The sequence below is a fragment of the Pollicipes pollicipes genome, unplaced genomic scaffold, assembly GCF_011947565.3.
Source record: "Pollicipes pollicipes isolate AB1234 unplaced genomic scaffold, Ppol_2.1 Scaffold_4881;HRSCAF=5763_pilon_pilon_pilon, whole genome shotgun sequence".
NCBI lineage: Eukaryota > Metazoa > Arthropoda > Thecostraca > Pollicipedomorpha > Pollicipedidae > Pollicipes > Pollicipes pollicipes.
This window is the reverse complement of record NW_023596576.1, coordinates 15,403,793-15,422,924: the sequence shown is the minus strand read 5'-3', so window position 1 is coordinate 15,422,924 and position 19,132 is coordinate 15,403,793. Positions and strand designations below refer to the sequence as shown.

General features: G+C 52.7%; 2 protein-coding genes across 8 annotated transcripts in view; one reads left to right on the top strand and one right to left on the bottom strand.

Annotated features, from left to right (window-relative positions):
* Stam (signal transducing adaptor molecule) overlaps window positions 1–11,025 on the bottom strand; it is a 20,559-nt gene extending 9,534 nt beyond the window's left edge. For 2 of the 3 annotated variants that reach the window (XM_037223927.1, XM_037223929.1), the window contains exons 1-3: window positions 10,837–11,002; window positions 9,792–9,857; window positions 5,987–6,138 (exon numbers count right to left, since the gene is read on the bottom strand). In XM_037223927.1, coding sequence (XP_037079822.1) covers window positions 5,987–6,138; window positions 9,792–9,857; window positions 10,837–10,858 — 240 coding nt within the window. In that variant the 5' untranslated portion in view covers window positions 10,859–11,002. Of the gene's footprint in view, window positions 1–5,986; window positions 6,139–9,791; window positions 9,858–10,836 lie in introns of all 3 variants that reach the window. The other variant, XM_037223928.1, reaches the window with a different exon arrangement.
* Window positions 11,026–12,397: 1,372 nt separating this feature from the next.
* The window catches only part of pins (G-protein-signaling modulator pins), a 46,736-nt gene continuing 40,001 nt past the window's right edge, over window positions 12,398–19,132 (top strand). For 2 of the 5 annotated variants that reach the window (XM_037223953.1, XM_037223949.1), the window contains exons 1-2: window positions 12,455–12,724; window positions 13,068–13,137. In XM_037223953.1, the coding sequence (XP_037079848.1) occupies window positions 13,102–13,137 (36 nt within the window). In that variant the 5' untranslated portion in view covers window positions 12,455–12,724; window positions 13,068–13,101. The other 3 variants (XM_037223951.1, XM_037223950.1, XM_037223952.1) reach the window with 3 other exon arrangements.

Genomic DNA, 19,132 nt, shown 5'->3' with positions numbered 1-19,132 from the left:
ACACAACGGGGAAACAAACATGCCTTCCGCAGCCACAGAACTTCCTATGTGTTAAACAGCTGCTGGGGCCAGCAGCCGCCCGCCGCCGGTGATCAGGACGACGACCGCAGCGCCACCTATCACACCCTAACCAACACACCCGGCGAGGGGCGAGTGCTCGGCTCACCTGCGGCGCAGAGTGAGGCGGCATGGGGCCCGGTCCTGGCGGCGGCATACCGCCGAAGTAGCCGGGCGCGCCGTACTGCTTCAGGTGGTGGGGCTGCGGCGGCTGCGGCGCATAGAAGCCGGAGCCGGCCGGCGGCTCCCGCATCAGCTGGTGGTACAGGTTGAGCGCGTCCACCAGGTCGGAGCTGATCTTGGTGAGCTGGGCGTGCCGCCGGTCCGTCCGCTCTAGCTCCTGGTCGATCAGCGGGCCCATCGCCAGACACTGCTCTGTGGACGGCAGTACGGTACGGTCAGGCGGCGGTACGTCGGCACCAGACACTGTGGACGGCAGTGCTGCACGGTCAGCCGGCGGTATGTCGGCCCCAGACACTGCTCTGTAGACGGCAGTACGGCACGGTCAGCCGGCGGTATGTCGGCCCCAGACACTGCTCTGTGGACGGCAGTACGGTACGGTCAGGCGGCGGTATGTCGGCCCAGACACTGCTCTAGACGGCAGTACGGTACGGTCAGCCGGCGGTATGTCAGCCCCTGACACTTGCTCTGTGGACGGCAGTACAGCACGGCCAGCCGGCGGTATGTCGGCCCCTGACACTGCTCTGTGGACGGCAGTACGGCACGGTCAGCCGGCGGTATGTCAGCCCCTGACACTGCTCTGTAGACGGCAGTGCGGTACGGTCAGCCGGCGGTATGCCAACCCCCGACACTGCTCTGTGGACGGCAGTACAGCACGGCCAGCCGGCGGTATGTCGGCCCCTGACACTGCTCTGTGGACGGCAGTACAGCACGGCCAGCCGCCGGTATGTCGGCCCCTGACACTGCTCTGTGGACGGAATCAAGGCACGGCCGCGGTGTGTCGCCCCAGACACGACCCAGGACCTACCATCGAGCGTAAGCAGCTACTCCCCTGAGAGGGACCGTGACCTCACACCTAACCTCGAGCGCGAGCAGCTGCTCCTCTGAGATCCCACACCTACCCCGAGCGTGAGCAGCTGCTCCTCTGAGAGGACCCCTGACCCCATACCTACCATCGAGCGTGAGCAGCTGCTCCTCTGAAAGGACCCCTGACCCCATACCTACCATCGAGCGTGAGCAGCTGCTCCTCTGAGAGGACCCCTGATCCCACACCTACTCTCGAGCGTGAGCAGCTGCTCCTCTGAGAGGGCCCCTAACCCCACACCTACCCTCGAGCGTGAGCAGCTGCTCCGAGTCGGGCCGGTCTCCGGTCGGGTCGGCCTCGTTCAGCAGATGCAGCAGCTGGCCGATCTTGGCCTCGTCGATGGCGGCCGGCTCGGCGGAGCGCTCCACCGTCTTCACCTCCACCTCCTCGTTGAACTGCACGGACTTGCGCTGCTGCCGCTCGTCCTCTGGACCGGGCGGCAGACGGAGGCGTCAGCAGCGGAACAAGCGGCGCCGCACGAGGCTGATGTTAGGCCGGTGACGTCGCTGCACATCGCAGGGCAGGTCCCGCATGCCGACACACCACAGGAGCTGACAGACCCATCAATGGACGTCGCCGCATATCGCAGGGTAGCTCCCGCACGCCGACACACTACAGGAGCTGACAGACCCTCAATGAACCCCACTCGGAGGCGAGGGTGGGGACACTAAGCCCAAGAAAAGATCGTGCGAGATAAAACTCCGCCGTGTATATATATATATATATATATATATATATATATATATATATACACGTGTGTGTGTGTGTGTGTGTGTGTGTGTGTGTGTGTGTGTGTGTGTGTGTGGGTGTATATAATATACATTGCGTTGTACGCATACAATGATCCATGCAATGCAAGCCCTCAGAAGCCTTGGGCGGCAGGAGTGTCCAATTCCACATGATACAAGTTGCATGTCAACTACATAATAAGCCTATATCGTGCACAGACCACAGCATCGGGCAGTGGTAGCGGACGAGACGCCACTGCCCGCACGGGGCGCGGGGGAAGCGACTTGAGGCGACTCACTCCACTGCTCCGGCTCCTCCTCCAGGTCGGATGTGACGAAGTTGGACGGAAACAGACCCTGGCCGCGGTGGTTGTTCCCCAGCCACCAGTTGGGGTCGCTGTCCTCGGTCACAAGCACTGGAACGGTGGATCAATTAGCGGCAGTGATGTCACATGAGGGGGGGGGGGGGAGGCCGTTCCCGTCACGCGGTTCGCCATACACAGGGACAGCGGACTGCGTGAGGTCAGCCACGTGGCCCGATCCAGCGTCTGGGTGACCAGAGGTATGGAGTTCGATTCCCCGCGGCGACCCCCTGCCCGCCTGGACGGGAGGCAGGCGGCGCCATAAAGCCTCAGCGGCTGGTGCGTCATAAAGCCCGACGACAAGCAGTCATTTGGCCTTGAGTGGAAGCTCAGCTGTCGCGAATCGATAGATGACGTGCTTCGTAGCGGAACCAAACAGCACGGCAGAGGCCCGTCGAAACGGCTTCACCACGCCACGGCGCACTTGCCTACGTCACCCATCGCCTCATTACCCTATCATAAGCCGACTCCTCGTATAAGTGCTATGCTACCGGCCCCACGCGCCCCGAATCCCAGACCCAGAGCGCTGGGCGAGTCGCCCCAGTCCACGCACCGATCTCGCCCGCCTTGAAGGTAAGCTCGTTGTCTTCTGCCGCCTCGAAGTCGTAGAGCGCGCGCACTTTCCGCTCCGTCTTCTGGGCGGCGCCGGCGGCCGGCGCGGCAGGGGCGGTGGCGGCGGCGGCCGGGGCCGAGCTGGAGGTGCTGGCCGACGCCAGCGACGCCGCCGACGGGTAGAGGCTGCTGGTGCGCGGCGACTTCTCAGCCTCCTTCATGGACAGCGCGATCGCTGCGAAAGCGCGGGTCACGTGAGCCCGGAGGCGAGCCGCGCCGGCGCGCGCGTGTCCCACAGCCGACCGAACCGGGTCACCGGGTCGCGGCGCCCGGCCGGCTGGCGCGCGTCAACGCGGCGTGTCATGGGTCCCGTCGCCGCTCGCGGGAGGCGATACGTAAACATTAACGTAGATGGAGGACGCTCCGGAATCCACACGTGAGAGCCCAAAGGTTGGTGTGAATCTGGATTGGCGTTACAGGTGTTTTGAGACAACCGTTTTTTTTTCTCGAAAAGAGCTCAAAGCCAATATTGAGGCGATGCAGCACACCGCAGACCTGCATTGACGTAACCGATTGTTTAGTTCTTGGCGTTGCAATCGTTTCGTCACAAGGCACCCTCCATCCGTTTTCCACGACGCAGTCGAAAGTGGCGGCACGACTGTGCTCCAACGCAACGCTAGTTACAAAACCCTGGGGGTGGGGGAGGGGGAGAGGCACCCGCCGCCCGACCGGCGACACCCGTGCCCCCACCCCTCCCTCCCTGCCGGGAGCAGCCGCCGCTCACCCTTGGCGATGTCATCCTCTTCCTGCTGGGACGAAACCACGTTGGGATCGCGGCTGGCCGCCGGCTGCTTCTTGACGGGCGGCTCAGAGTCGGCCAGCTGGGCGTACAGGCCCTCGGCCTGAAGGCTGCGGTACAGGCTGGGCACCAGACTCAGCTGCGGATCCGTGCGGAACTCGGTCTCGGCCCACTTCTGCAGCGACTGCCGGGCGGGGCGGGCGCCGGCGTCACACACCGGGTGCGCACGGCACGGGCCGGTCAGCACATGACGCGCATCGGCGCGACACGCGCGGCACACTGACGCACGATACCACAGGCACGGGAAGCTTAGAGCTGCGAACGGCGCGTCTGGGCGGCCAAAGGTGCGGTGTTCGATTCCCCATGGTGCTTACCCTTCCTGCCAGAGAAGCAGGCCATGAAGCCTCAATTGCTGAGTGGGTCATCCACTCCGATAACAAGAACCGCACGCGCGAGGCACAACAGGGAACGAGCAAGCATCACACCCCCGGCACAATACGACGCCAACCTAGAGTGGCCCTTGTTACTTTTCGAATCTAGATATGGTCATTCCCAAATTGTGACAGCGAACTTGGCCACAAAAACTGCAAAGCTTCAGAGCAATTAAGCAATATTCATTACTGCCCCAGAACACTTGGAGTCGGTCACCCGGGCATGGAACAGAGAATTCCGTGTTTTGCCCTGGTATCACCCCGACACGACTTGCCCTCCCTTTGAGCCATTGCGTTTTTATATGTAAAGGAGTGATCGGTTAGCTGAGGCATCAGACACGGGATCAGACGGCTCACTCCGCTGCAGCACCTGAGAGTTGTTTCCTTTGGTTGCCGAGCAACACGCAATCGGGCACAACGAAATGCAAATGTTCACATAGCACGTAGGAGCAGGGTAAAACGAGGGCAAACAAGATGGCGTTTACATGCTCCTAGCTCCAGAGATTTCGCATCTAATGGTACAGAAATAGTGCATAAAACAGTCTTAGTGAGCTCGGCAAGGTCAGTTACACTACCGTTAGAGTAACATTCCTTTCTGCTATCAGCTGGACTCGCAGTACGCTTCATATTGCCCTACGGCGCGTCAATCGAGAGTTCAACGCAGCGGAACACATGTGGCCAACTTCAACCGCTCTGGGAGCTGTTTCAAATATCATTCAAAGGCTCTCAAACTTCAGGCCTGCAGCCCGGTGCTGCCAACAGCTGGCGTGCCGACAAATCCAGGTCCTCGAGCGCATCCCAACTCACAGCCAGTAGTCTCGAGCCCACACGCTTGTGAGTGCTCTGGCTCAGGACATGCTTCTTGAACTCTTGTTCAAACTCGCGGCTGGCCACCTCAAGATGGAAGGGCTTTCCGCTGTTGTTGACACATGCGTCAAGCAACTGAAATCAGATGGACAGAGTGCTGTCAGCGTTGCCACTTGTGTTGTTGCCACGAGTGGCAACATGTAAGTTGCCACTCGTGAAACTTACAACATGCTGTCCTTAAAAGGCCAGCAAACCTGCCCGTTTTGAAGCAAGAACACAAGTATCAGTTTGCAGGTAAAACAAACGTCATGGCCTTATTCCTCGTAGAAAAAAAGAAATGGAGGGAAAGGTACGTTCATATTCGACCATATCCCTCTATCCAAACGAATATCAATGTATGTTGGCATATAAGGCATATAAAGGCATGGTGCTGAAAAATCAACGCATCTATCTCTCCATTTCATGGTTTTTCTACGATGAATCAGGCTATAACACTCCTTTATCTATATGTGTAGTGCTCCTCGCAAATACACTTAACAGCTTACGAAATATTCATTTACTTTCGAAGAACAGATTCGGCTATCGTCTTCACCGAATGATCCAGGACAGTCAACGATCAGAAACAACAGTCTATTGTCACTTAACAACCCTCTTTCTAAGTTCCAGACACATTACATGATGGGTCCAATGAAAAAGTTTAGCCTTGGCCTACTATTCTGCATTATTCGTCGACACTCCTTTAGCCGCTTCTGTCATCAGCCATTACTGGCCATCGTCATCATCATCACAATAATAATAGTTGGTTTTTGGATTAGAGCCCTTTCGACCAGACATGATCATTTCAGGGCTATGGGATGAAGGAAAATGGTTAACGATGGGACAGACGTGCACGCGCCTGGGGGGCCAACCGCCGAGCTTCAACCCGCGCATGCGCGGGTACCCGGCCGGGGTTCCCCTTCCCACGGGGCTCTCGGCCCACTCGTGGCTGACGCATGCATCCTGTCCAGGACAAGCGGGTGTCGCGAGGACGCAGGATGAAGCGAGATAGAGGATAAGAGGGACGCATCATCACAATAATAAGAATCATCATCATGATCATCATCACCACCATTGCAGCCGGCCGCCGTTTGAGGGTGGCGGGGCCGTCTGAGGGGTGGGCGCCAGAGCCGGCGCCCAGTCGCGGGACGGGAGCCGCCCCTGCTCACCGTGATAGTCTGCAGCTGGACGTGCGGATTTCTGTGGTTCAGCTGGCGCACGATCGAGCGCAGCGCCTCCTTGGGGTTGGCCCCCGCCCGGTCACAGATGTCCATGATCAGGCCCCAGTTGTCGGTCGTGTTCTTCTCGTCGGTGACACGCTCTGCCGCACAGCATCACGGCCGGTCTCACACGGCTACCGAGACTCCTCGGCCGCCGCAGACGTCAACACAGGCGGTCCCACAAGCACCCCAGCCACATTAGGCGGTAACAAGACCAATAACACGAGGATCCCGGCGCGGCTCGACCTCTCGGCGTCATCAGCACGTGGCTGACTCGCTGCTGTCAGAGCAGCGCAGACCAGCTGATGGTTAGGAGTTGTTCCGGCTGTGACGCCGGCGTGTTTGCTGGCTATTTCACTGCACGTGCAGGTCTGTCACGGCTTCAGCTGGTACGCCAACACACGACGGCTAATACTGAACGATATGGTGTTTCATTGGATCTGTTATCTCGGTAGCGGCATGAGTTGTGTCAATTGCTGATACGCATTCTTTCTACCGATAACTTCGACTGGTTTGCACGAGCGGCTTCGGACCTAGTGCGCAGGGTAAGCAGAGCGTCTCAGGTGCGCCCTGAACCACTGATGAAAAATCTAGTGTGGTGGTCGTGGCAGCGGCCACACCAGCTTTCATTGCGAATAAGCCTCAGTTTCACATTCGCCACTAAGACGCCACTTCCGGCACCTCCCGACACCCCATGTTTGTTTTCAGTTTTCCATACACATGCCCTGAACCCAAAACCCGACCGACGCACGATTTCATTCCAATATGCAATTGCCTCTGGGCTCCGACCTCTTACGTCCAGATTCATCAGCAGGGGACGTTGTCCGTGTCACACAATGCCTTAACGCAGGCTGTTCCCCGTCCGGTCCACCATGCCTGGCGCATTGTTGGCTGGCCATCTCCCACCCAGTCAATCAGGTCAATAACTAATTACTATTACAAACGTAAATGTCCCGGGAATCGTAGCCAAGGTCACCAGATAAGTCCGGCACCTATCTCTGGACCTCCACGGCGGCGCACCCAATTCGCGCAGTATTGTATGTTACCAGCTGCCGGATTGTTAAGAGTAGAGATTTTCTGCCTGTGTAAGGAGACGCTTAATGCCTGCTGGCATTTACCTCCCAATTCTGTATGGATTCCGAGAGACTGATCAATCAAGAAATTGACTTGATCGACTTGGTGCGGTACGATCCGTTAATAGCCCAGTGAGAAATATGGGCCACAAAAAAACTTGTGGCCATTGGCAAACTGCAAAGGTACTGCCAATAAGGGGCACCAGAGAGAAGAGAAGCACCATTTAAATATCACATTATTAAATGCTGCAAACCTCACTCAGCTGGCAGCAACGACGATAATACTGCTTCCAAAGTTAAACCAAAAGAATCACAAATTTGGCCGCCCAGAGTCTCAGTTTTCCGCCACAACCTCAAACCACCACCACCTGAAAACTTGATGACCGCCTGAGGATGGTGGAGGTGGCCAGGGGCATTCCCGACAGGTTAATAATTAAGAATCAGTTCTTCTGTGATGCATTCAAGGATGTATATTCTTCATTTAGCTATTTTTCATGGGTATAAGCAAGAGGCATTAATCTTCAGGTTTTCAAGGCCATGAGTTTACACATGTTCCTAGTACAGTTCTTAGATATGTTATGGATATCAACATTCAATATACCACACAGAACTGGTTAAATGACATTATCAAGCCAACTCTGGCGACACACCATTATGATCCAGTGGTCACATATGATTGAGCACCTGCCAAAAATATGTCTAGTATTGACAATATAACCAGGTATTGACAATACAGCCAGTGTTTGCTTGATAAAATCATTAAACTAGTACCTCCTGGCATGTTGAGGATCAGTAAGTGACCACATAACAACTGTAACTCAGTCATTTTCAGGGTTCTGATTGTTTGTCTTTGTTGTCTTAGCTTGTATAGCTTAGCTTTAGCTTTAGTTGTATAGCTTGCATTCCAATACTGGTGAAGCAGATGACCTTATAGCAGAGCATCACACCACATTGGTCAATATCATTAAAAAGATTGTCTGGTGCTAACCAGCTTGGGTCCATGTGCCCACACACCAAACCTCAGTTGCTGCTGTCACTGCCACAAGAGGACCCTCACCACAAGTAGCAATGTGGTTACCAGGGCAACACATTTCAGCCTACTACACTGAGTTTGTACACAGGCTTCCCTGACACCAGCAATCACTTGCACATCTCAAACAGGTGATGCATGATGGCAAATCATATGGCTCACACACCAGCTTGCAGATTGAGTTTGAGTTTGACTGAAGACTTTGACTAAAATTGGTCTGGCAAAACAGTGGCATTGGACTATATGCATGATCATTCCTGAGTTTTCTCCCACACAGTTTAAGGCATGAAACCCTGATGAGGGTGGAAACAAGGAGGTCTTGTGCTCTACATCTTACAGTGATTTTTGGTGAGATCACCCGGCACTAAGCTATTCTTGAAGTAACTACTTTTTAAAGGTTTAATCAATGTCATTGGTGAAGAAATACCAAAGAACCAAGGCAGCCATCCAACAACTTGCTTAAACACCAACAGGAACTAGCTGCTAAACCCCTAGTTACATAGCACAATATCAATAAATTTGTGACTTGTTGGCCTTACAGCCCCAACCACCACAATGGCCTGATATCTAGAGCATGAATAATGTAAATATAAATGCAGGCAATCAGACTTCTGTATCCCTGGCAGCTACAGCCCATGACACTTTTTGCTGCTAAAATTTTGCTTGTTGATGCAAACTTATAATATCTGATCTGCCCAGTCCACATGCAGGTCTCAAGCACATCTATGCAGGGTTCAACACCATCCAGCTTGATGCTGATTGGCCAATTCTGACTGAGGACAGAGGCACCAGGCAGCAAACCACAATCTGGGGTGCAACAGTGTGTGAAAGCACTGGGTCTCTGCTTTCCAAGTGGCTGAATATTACAACACTGCTGTCACAGTGCCTCAGCTGAAAGCACTAGCACCAGGCCCACATGGGTGATGACAGACACACATTGATAATCACTGACAGGCATGTTCCAGCAGGCCCAGCACACTCACATTTGTCTGGATTCAATCAGTTATACAGGTGCATTGCCATCACATTTACACTCTCATGAGCTGAGTGATGCATCTAATGAATGTGACAGGACCAGTGTGGTTTGACCTCAGTTGGTCCAGTGAATGACAGCTTTGAGGAAGGGTGGCAGTACATGCAGTTCTGGACTAGCATAAGAATAATAGTAGTACCACATTAATTGTCACATCTGTACTTCATACTTGCTGTTCTCCAGAAATGAAATGTTACCACTGACAAGGCATTTCATGAGTTATGTTATCATTGCTATTGGGACACTAAATGCTTGATAGATAAAACAGGCTTTTGCAGTGATAGCTATAACTGCCACATCTTAATAATATAAATGAGGATAACTGTGGTATACCAACATCACAATTTGGAGCATGAAAAACATATATCTGATGATTTTCCTTTGGCTTTCATCTGTCCAGACAACTTCTGACACCAGTGCTTGTGTTGAACATAGCAGGAACATGCATATTTCTGCACCTGAACCTATGCCTGAGCACAAAACATCATTCTTCAGCCCCTGCCATATATCCCATGCAATTTTGATGCATGAATTATGCAATAACAATTATGGATTTAGGATAGATGGCATTAATCATAGGAAATACATGAAATGCTTGTAATGTATGATATAACTCACCCACGTCACCATCAAATGGTGAGCTATTGGTGAAAATCCCCATCCTCTTCACTTCTTCTTGGGCACCTTGGAAGAAAGACACCCATTAGTCATGCTGAAAGAAAAAGCCTTTAAACTTTAAAGACAGCACCAAGAGTTTTTAGGGCAGGAAAAACTGACATGCCATAGTAAAAGTGGCATTATGACAGGCTTAAGCCATGAACAATGATGCATAATTAGCTGATGAGCAGCAAATTTGTTGCTACATCAACATAACACCTTTATTCTGCAGGTTGCTACATTCCAGCCTGCAACAAATCCATCCACCATGTGCCCTCATAACCACACAACATTAGAGCACTAAAACTGGTGAATGTATGCTCCAAAGTACAAACTCAAGTAATGTCAAACAAAAATTGAATTACAATTTAATTCTACCTAAAAATATGTTGGGAGTAGTTCTGCCTGAAATGCCCTGAACAAAATTATAATAACATAAGGCATGACCCCTGCACACTGAAATTGGTGGAGACAGTGCACCAAGTTTCTGAGCACTCTGATTTATAGGGAGAAAACACTCAAATTATTGTCAAAATGTTCCTACTACACCAAGGATGTTTGGTACAGCATGCATCATTTGCAGTCTGGGCTGCAGCTTACAAAACAGACCCCACAGATATACTTTCACAAATCACGACACGCTCAGTTGCTCCACTGCACATAAAACTACAGAAATCTTTGGGCACTAAACAGTTGGGTGTGAATGGTCACTGCAGTTGATGCGCCTCAAAACATCAATAAACAATGACAGCTGCATGGAACTTCAGCTATGACTGACATGACACCAAGCCATACCTAATGACTGTTTCAACACCACTTAACACCACTTGAAGGTACGACACTAGAAATGACAAATGAACTAGCACCCATCTGTTCGAAAGATGTTCACGTGAGTTCATGACTTTGTGACAAGTGTGATTTCCTTAGCATGATTATGAAGGTAATGAACCCAGCCGCTCCAGCAATAGTAGGTACACAAAAACCAAACAATCCCACCATCACCTACCTCGATGTTTCACGCCGGGCATACGCCGAAACAGAATACCACTATGCCCAGGAAGGCGGCACCACCACTCGCCGCACACGCATGGATACGGCAAACTCACCAATTGCACAACCTCCCAGTGTCCTGATAGCACAAGGGATGTCGTGGAAGACAAGGGCTTGGTAAAAGAGTGGGCTCAACAACAACTACCCGTACGTGTTTTTTTCCGGTTTCAGCAACTCTGAAATCGATAGCGCTTTCACACACTTACCTAACTGCACTAATCTCATGAATAATGAAGGCGATTTATGCCACTAATTGTTGTATATACCAATTTATGATAAAAGGTTTGCATGCATACATAATCACAGACTGAAGTAAACAACGACAATATTGGAAACAAGGCTACCAAAAGCTATCGTAAAAGGAGATTGCTTTGATTCTAAGCTACCACTCTCTCAGTGTAAATCTACGAAAAAATACGAGCCATGCTTGTTTCAAACATCTCGAAACTATTAGAACGTAAAAATGGCAAGCATCTCAACATCGGGCTAGCTTTTCTTAGCGACTGCTTGCTATCGATAGTAAGCTCCCATCGATATGCCCATGAACATACCAAACAGCTGATCAAGCAAATAACCAAAACTTATGGAGTTCTAAGCCTGTTTCAGTGCAGTGAATGCTGCGAAGAAACGCCCAAATTTGCAGGAACAGCCAATTGAAGTTGGAATGCTTCGTGCCTTTGTTGGGCGCTCCGTGCGCTGATTGCCCAAGATTGGTGAATTCGGGTCATGCGGAGGTGTTTTGGCATCGCTGAAGTCTGCTGATCTGCAACTAAGCATTGCCTTTGCGTATCGGTAATTCATGCACTTCACATGGTCTGCTATGATCAAGACCTTGGCTATGACGGTAAAGGCTATTACGATTCGAACTAGAGAAATCTAGACACTATCCCTGGTAAAATAAGATTTCAAGAGAGTTGTTAGGTGCATTTGCGAAGAGTATGACGCACATATATAATCAGAGGTAATCTCATTATTCCTCGTAAAGAAACAAGAGAATGTAAAGATAAAGGCGTTGATATCTCGGCATTATGTCTTTGTCGAAAGGATTTTATGTCAAAACGAAGGGATTTATGTCATTGGTCAAATGGTAGTGCCAAAGTAAATCTGGAACTAAATCATCTAAATATCAAATCTATCTCTCCATCCCCCTGGTTTTTCTACAAGGAATGATATTGTTGCTGTCTTACCTAAGACTTTAGTACGATCATTGTATAGGTCAATGAGTACGATGAATGGTAAGCTCGGTATAGACGTCATCCTTCCTGCTCGAAGGTCGCAAATTCATCAGGATCCTTCATTTCCCCTATTTTTTTATCTCGAGGAATGTACATGGGCACGGATGCATTTGTTAAGATTGATACTATACGTAAAAAGTATTTTAACATCAGTGCAGATCGAACAATATAAGATGTTGGTGTATGTTCGATCACAAATCCTCTCCGCAGATCGCAGCATCTAGGGATTTTTGGTGGCTGCTCAGCATGACATGGGGATTTTCGTCGCAGTCTGGCAATCGTGGAAAGGAAGAGCGAGGAGGAGGTGCGGCGGTTGGGTGGTGGGCAGGTACTCATTTTGTTTACAGTGTGTGGGAAGGTGGGTTGGAGGCGTTACAGCCAGTAACTGGTCGTAGTATTTGGGCATTGAGCTGTTTTGTCGTTCGAGCTCTGGGATAAGTGCGGGTTTTCCCGGTGTTGTGGCGAGGTATTGGCGCTTAGATATGCCGCTGTCGGCGGGTAAAAATTTAAAATATCCAGCATCAAGATCGGTGTTATGTTATTTCAGAATGCAATAGTTGGTAGTCACCATTATAAAATGAAGATTTAAAACATATATTTCTGTCATGGGTAAGTCCTTATGGACTCGCCAGGCAAGTCCTCAGTGCGTGTTGGCATAACTATAATTTATCATCTGAAAGGTTGCCACTAACCTTGCTGCAAGGTGTAAGAAGTGGAGCATTTAACATTGTCATGCACAGACCTTTGTTCTGTTTTTACTTTATTTCTGTTCTCGGGTATGAAATAGGGATTGGCATTATATAGAAAAGGAAATGTATTTTTTGTTGATGTCTTGGATCATAAATTTATAGCACTTGGTGCTAGAAATGAAAGCCTGGGCAGTTGGGTTATGCCAGTATTAAAATTTTACAACAATAAAAATATTTAATAGCATGCAAATTACTGCTTCCAGGATAATGCTTGACTGAATACATGAAGATTGGAAGATGGAGGATGGTCAGACAAGCCAGCAGAATAAAAAGGTAGTTCCACTCAACTTTTATATTTTATTGTTTTACCACTGGTTTGCCATGTACTTCACCTTGATTTCTGGTATGTTAAACATATGAATGATGTTAGCATAGAATGGTGGTATGCAGTTGCTCCATTATGCTTTATAAATGGTCCATCATTCTTGGTTGTGCTATTTCCATTGGCTGGTTTGTAGTTGGGCTTCCAGCAAAATGATCCAAGTAACCAACATCTCTTAAAACTATCAAATCCACTCAGATAAAATTTCAGTTCTGAGAAGAGCCAAGGCAGCTATGGTTTTTGCCTGAGGCATGATGTTTGGGTTAGTTAGTGAGTGCCTTCATGGGAAGTTGGTTGAAAGTTTGTGAATATTAGGGATTGTTAATATTTGCTTCTCTCATGAAGAAAATTTTTGTTTTTTCACCCACTCCAGATGCATAACTGTGCTTACGCTGCGGGGTAGTGGGTGTAAGACTTGGTCTGACCAAGTTCTGGAGAATTAAAAGAAGTTCTTTGGCAGGGAACCAGGGATGTGGTCATAATATGATGCCTGGGGTACATCCAGGGATCTTGTCATCCTAAGACAAAAATGGCCCATTGTTTTGAAACATGGCACAACACATTGGATGCCATCTTGAGTGTCCAGGACTTCAGGCTGTTGCCAGAAGTACCAAACTGATGTTTGGGGCAATGATTTCAACAATAGGATAATCCTTGCTGCTGGGCTGGGCATGGCCCATCACCTTTATGATACACACTAATATTGCAACTGCTAAGACCTGCTGGGAGTCCACAGTGGCTATGTTTCACCAAGAGAGGTACTTGATATGGATATCCAAATACCCAGCGACCTGATTGGGGTATACTGCGGCCACCTGCTCCTGTGTGTGGGGTTGGCTTAGTTAACAATATGTCCAGCCACCAGCTCTTGTGTGTAGGGCTGGCTTAGTGAGCACTTTGCAGTGCTACTTGCATGCTGTGTGGAGGGTTGGCTAAGTAACACCATTTCTAGCCACCTGCTCTCATGTGTAGGGTTGGCCTTATGAACACTATGTATGCCTGGCCACATGTTCTGTTGTGTAGGGTTGGCTTAGTTAATGTCATGTCCAGCCTCCTGTTCTCCTGCATAGGATTGGCTTTGTCAGCACCATGTCCAGCCAGCCACTCTTGTGCGTAGGGTTGGCTTAGCTAACACCATGTCCAGACACCGCTCCCATGCATAAGGTGTTGACGTAGTCAACATCGTGTCCAGCCGCCCACCCTATAGTGTAGGGTTGGCTTAGTTATCACCATGTCCAGCCACCTGTGCTCGTGCGTAGGGTTGGCTTAGTTAACGTGTCCAGCCGCCCACCCTCTTGCATAGGGTTGGCTTAGTTAACACCATGTTTAACCACCCGTTCTCGTGCATAGAGTTGGCGTGGTCAACACCGTGTCCAGCCGCCCATTCTCGTGCGTAGGGTTGGCTTAGTCAACACCGCATCCAGCCCCCCACTCTCGTGCGTGGGGTTGGCTTAGTCAACACCATGTCCAGCCGCCCGCTCTGGTGCGTAGGGTTGGCTTAGTCAACACCGCGTCTAGCCGCCCGCTCTCGTGCGTGGGGTTGGCTTAGTTAACACCATGTCCGGCCGGCCGCCACCCGATCAGGACGGCGGACTAAGCCGACATTGGGTGGCAGGCGTCCGGCCGCGCGACGCCCAATCACATCGCCTGGCTTAGCCGGTTCTATGCCCAGCCGCCTGGGACCCGATCACAGTGAGCGTCCCAGCTGACACAACATCCCGTCCAGTGGTCCATTGTATTGGCTGGGCTGGCTGTCGCCGTGCACACTGCCCAGGCGCATGGGATCCGATCGTGAGGAACGGCGCGGGCGATTTACAGCCATGTCGTAATGTAATCGATCGATCGTAACTGTCCAGTCCAGATCATGACGTCCGGCTCCGCTGACCTGCCACGGGGTGGAGCGGCCCAGTACCCGATCGTAGCGACTTTTCTAGCTTCCGTTGTGTCCATCCGACAGCGCCCGATGCACGGCTTGGCTCATGCCATGCCTGATCGTATTGACTGGTGACAATGCAGCCAAGACTTCTGCCGAAGGGTTTTCTCGATATAAGGCGGCGGCACGGACGTCCTTTGTATTCGGACAAGAGCCCATAGGACAGAGAGCTCAATGACAGATCGAGCTCGTCGCTCTCCGTGTCTGGGTGGCAACCGTGCGCCGTCGGCTGGCGGCCATGCTTACACCGGTTGCGCTCATCCATGAATTGTCTTAGTACGGAGTTCGCCCGGTTCTAGCGGTGCTCATGTGTATTCAATTACTCGGCGCTGGCAGTGCACTGTGTGACCATTTTTCTCATTTTGTATGTTGAGCTGTCACGTGCTGTGGAAACCCAAGGTGCGGCTTCGCCGTCATGTGATACCCATTGGAGCTCGCATGTTGGTCCGCCGTAGACCCGCTTTGTTAGTCATGACCCGCGGCGTTTTCACCGGTCGGATGCACCCCCTGCGTGATGATACTTGCCAAATATGCGTTCAAGCTTCGAACAGGATTGCTGTTTGTCGCATGGCTGACTAGGCCGCCGAGCCGTGCGTTGCTTTTCAAGAGTACCTTATGTCGCGGAGACGCCGGCTGGCGTATCAGTGAGCGCGTGGACTGCCGCTGGCGCTGACATCCGCTGCGGCCGGTAATTGCCGGGCGCCCCGCGCGGGTTCGCTGAATTGCGTCCGCGGGCGCGCGCCGCCGCCGGCGCGGCGAGCGCATATTGTAGCCAAGGCGCCACTCACCTGTCGGCCGCGTGTGGCGGGCGCCGCCGCCGCCGCCGCCGCCGCCTCGGCTCCGGACGGGCATCGACCAGCGCGCCCCGGCGGATGGGAGTGCGGGTCAGGGCAGCCTGCCCGGCGCGACAGGGGCGTGTCCAGTAGTCTTCCCGGCCCCACCCGGGGACAGGAGTGTGTCACGGCAACCTGCGGGCCTCCCGGGGACGGCGTTTGAGGGCATCACGTCCAGTGGGCCTCCTCGATGGAACGGAGGGTCAGTCAGCACTCTCAGGGGACGCGTGTGGCTCAGCGTGGCCAGCGTGTCGCCAGGTGCCGTGAATGCAGGCCACTGTACTCAGTTGACCTCCCACGACCCCGTGGAGAGCATCGGGGTGACCGATGGAATTTATAAAATTCTGCTGTCTGTCTGCGAGGATTTTCGTGTTTGTTTGTGGATAAATATTTTTCTCGCCTCGGTATAACGTCATCGATCGTGGTCGTGTCGATCATTGTCATCACCGTGAACGGATAGCCGAAACAGCTGTTTTCAAGCTCATGAATATAGCAAGCAGACCTTATAGCTAGTGTTCCACATTTGAATAGAATTTGGGGCTGAATTAGCCATCGTGGAGATATGCGGTGCAGTTAATAGCCGTGCCCGTCTAAAGACCGAAACCCTTTTAGTTTCTTAACTACACTCGCGAAGATGCGCAAACTTTTTCGGGCAGAATATTTCAAGGCCACCAAGGCTTCCATGACGCCATAATAACGTCACTGAAATCCTGTTATTCCGTTGGCCATGTGGCGATCAAGGCCAATTCAATGCAAATTTATTCGTCGAGTCCTTCAAATTTGGCGTCCGTGAGCACGATCTCCAGATATAACGGCCTTCAGTTGGCTCTCAGTCAGTGAATTAAGGTAAGATGACAATCAAACAATGGCAAATTGAGGAGCATATGTACTAAACAGAGAAACTGCGTTGCCTAGAGTAGCCATTTCCATCTATACCAAGTTATCTGGTGAGCTTATTTCATCATTCTGATGTTTGCCTCAATATATTGAAATGTGGAGCGTTCCCCTTAATCTGGGTGTGATGGTTGTGACAGACACAACGCACGTAACAATGTGGCTTTTTCGGTCCAAAACACCATGTAAAGGGTAAACATTCGGTTTGAAATACGATGAGTTGAAGCCAGGGCTCCGCCGCTATAAATAGCGCAGAACGGCGAACGTATCACCACTGGGAAGATGGACTTAAGGATGACTGCGCCGTAGCGCTGTGACATGTGGAGCGAATACTGTGGCAGTGTCGGCACCGCGGCCGGACACCACTCTACCGGGGAGGCTGCTTTGCGCGCAAAACGTGGCAGACATTACAGGGCAAAGATAAAGGAGCCGCCGCCATGTGAGATGTATTGCAAATGAAGTGGTCCTGCCTCTTTGCGGATATGTAACTGGGAATTCGCTATTTGTTATGCGTGCATTATGCACACACGACAGAGCTAACAAAGCCGTACAACCTTTTAATTGCGCCCTTTATGCACACAATTTGTTTCACCCCGATGGCATTGCTGCCGGCATGACGATAAGGTGCGTAAGAGGTAATACGTACCGGCCGCCTCTGTTCCCGTCCGTGAGCGGTGGCCGCCAAGCCTCCGGAGCGACAAGGCCGTCCGCGAACCGTCGGCGGTCGGGCCCAGAGCGCGGCGTGATGGGGCAAACGTGGCGCGACGTCGCCCTCGGTTCCGGTTCCGGACGCCGCCGGCGGTGGCGCGACGGACGAACGTCTCACCGGACGTCCTGAGCGTGGAGGTGACGCGCCGGCAGCGAGCGGCGTAGGCGCCAGACGCTGTGCTGCTGAGCCCCGGCACCCATTTTGGCTCGTTCCGGCGTGCGGATATTGCTCGTTGGTAGGCTCGGCATGCAGACACGCTATAATGCTCGCTGAGGCCGACGTCAGAGGAGCCGCGACGTACCCCACCTTGGGAATCGCGACTTCAGCCGCTACGAGCGTCGCGTTGGCGTTTTCCGTGATGAGTGGTGACTGGAGCCGTCGGCTTCCGCTAGGGCGTGCGGCGTTATGCGGTCAGTGAAGTGAGCTGCGGGATCAGTGCCGAGCCCTGCCGCCGGCTGGCGGATTAGAGCAGCTCTGAGTAAGCCATGTTGGTGCTAGGAGCTTGGAGCTCCTACTGCACGAGGTGCTTGGAGCGTGGCGCTGTCAAAAGCCGGCTGAAGGCGGGCTAGCGTCAAGGGATAGTGTACCGGTCGCGCTTTGCCGTTCGATATTTGAGAATTCCGCTGGAGATGTGTGAAGCGTGTCTGAGTGAGTCACTGGCCTGACCGGCCCTCGGGTCAGCATGGAGTGCCTCGTGAGATTGCCGCCGCGCGTCCCCGAGATTATTGCTTGATGGAAACAACGGACCGCTCGATACCACTGGCTGGTCATCGCCAGACTGGACATCGCCTTTTGCCGAGACGCTTCTTTCGGCCGCATGCTCTCAAGCGCAGCGCTTTTCAACGGATCGCGGAATGTGCACAGGTCTGTGGCGTGCCTGGCATTGCCGCTCATTTTGCTCCCTGGAGGCATGCTCTGTGTACAGGCCTGTGACATACCTGGTAATGCGGTTCATTCCGCTGCTCGGCGATGCGCCGCACGGTCCCCCGCACTGTCACCGTTGCGACGTGACACGGAGGTCGAGTGGCGGGAGCAGCTGGCGGGAGCGAGAGAGAGAGGGCGAGAGAGCGGGCGGGGCGGGACGGGACGCGCGCCGGTATCGACTCTGACGACAGCCGGGGACCGGGCGGCCCGCGGCGCGCACACACACAGACACACGCTGCCACCGGCACCGGAGCCGACTGCCGCCGCACGGTGAGCGCGGCCGCGTCCAGCCGCCTGTTGACTCGGCCATGGTGGAGGTGAGCCGGTGCAGCGCGTCAGGGGCGTGCCCCCCCCCCCCCCCCATACTCACACGCCTGTGGCGCTTCAGGACGTCTGGTGCTCAGCTGGATTTGAGCTGATCAAGTGCTGGGCGTGAGGGACGCACCCAGGGAAGCCCCCCCCCCCCATCCCCACTATCACCCTCACGCACCCACCTTAGGCCCGAATTGATGAAGGGTTCCCGATAGAAGGTACAGAAAGTCGGCGTGAGGAGTACTTGCCTAGCCTCGGGCCCCTCCCTGAACAAAATCCGGGCTGCGTGCCCGCTAGGCGCTTGCCAAGGTCTTGTCGCCCGAGCACGTTTGCCGTTTGTG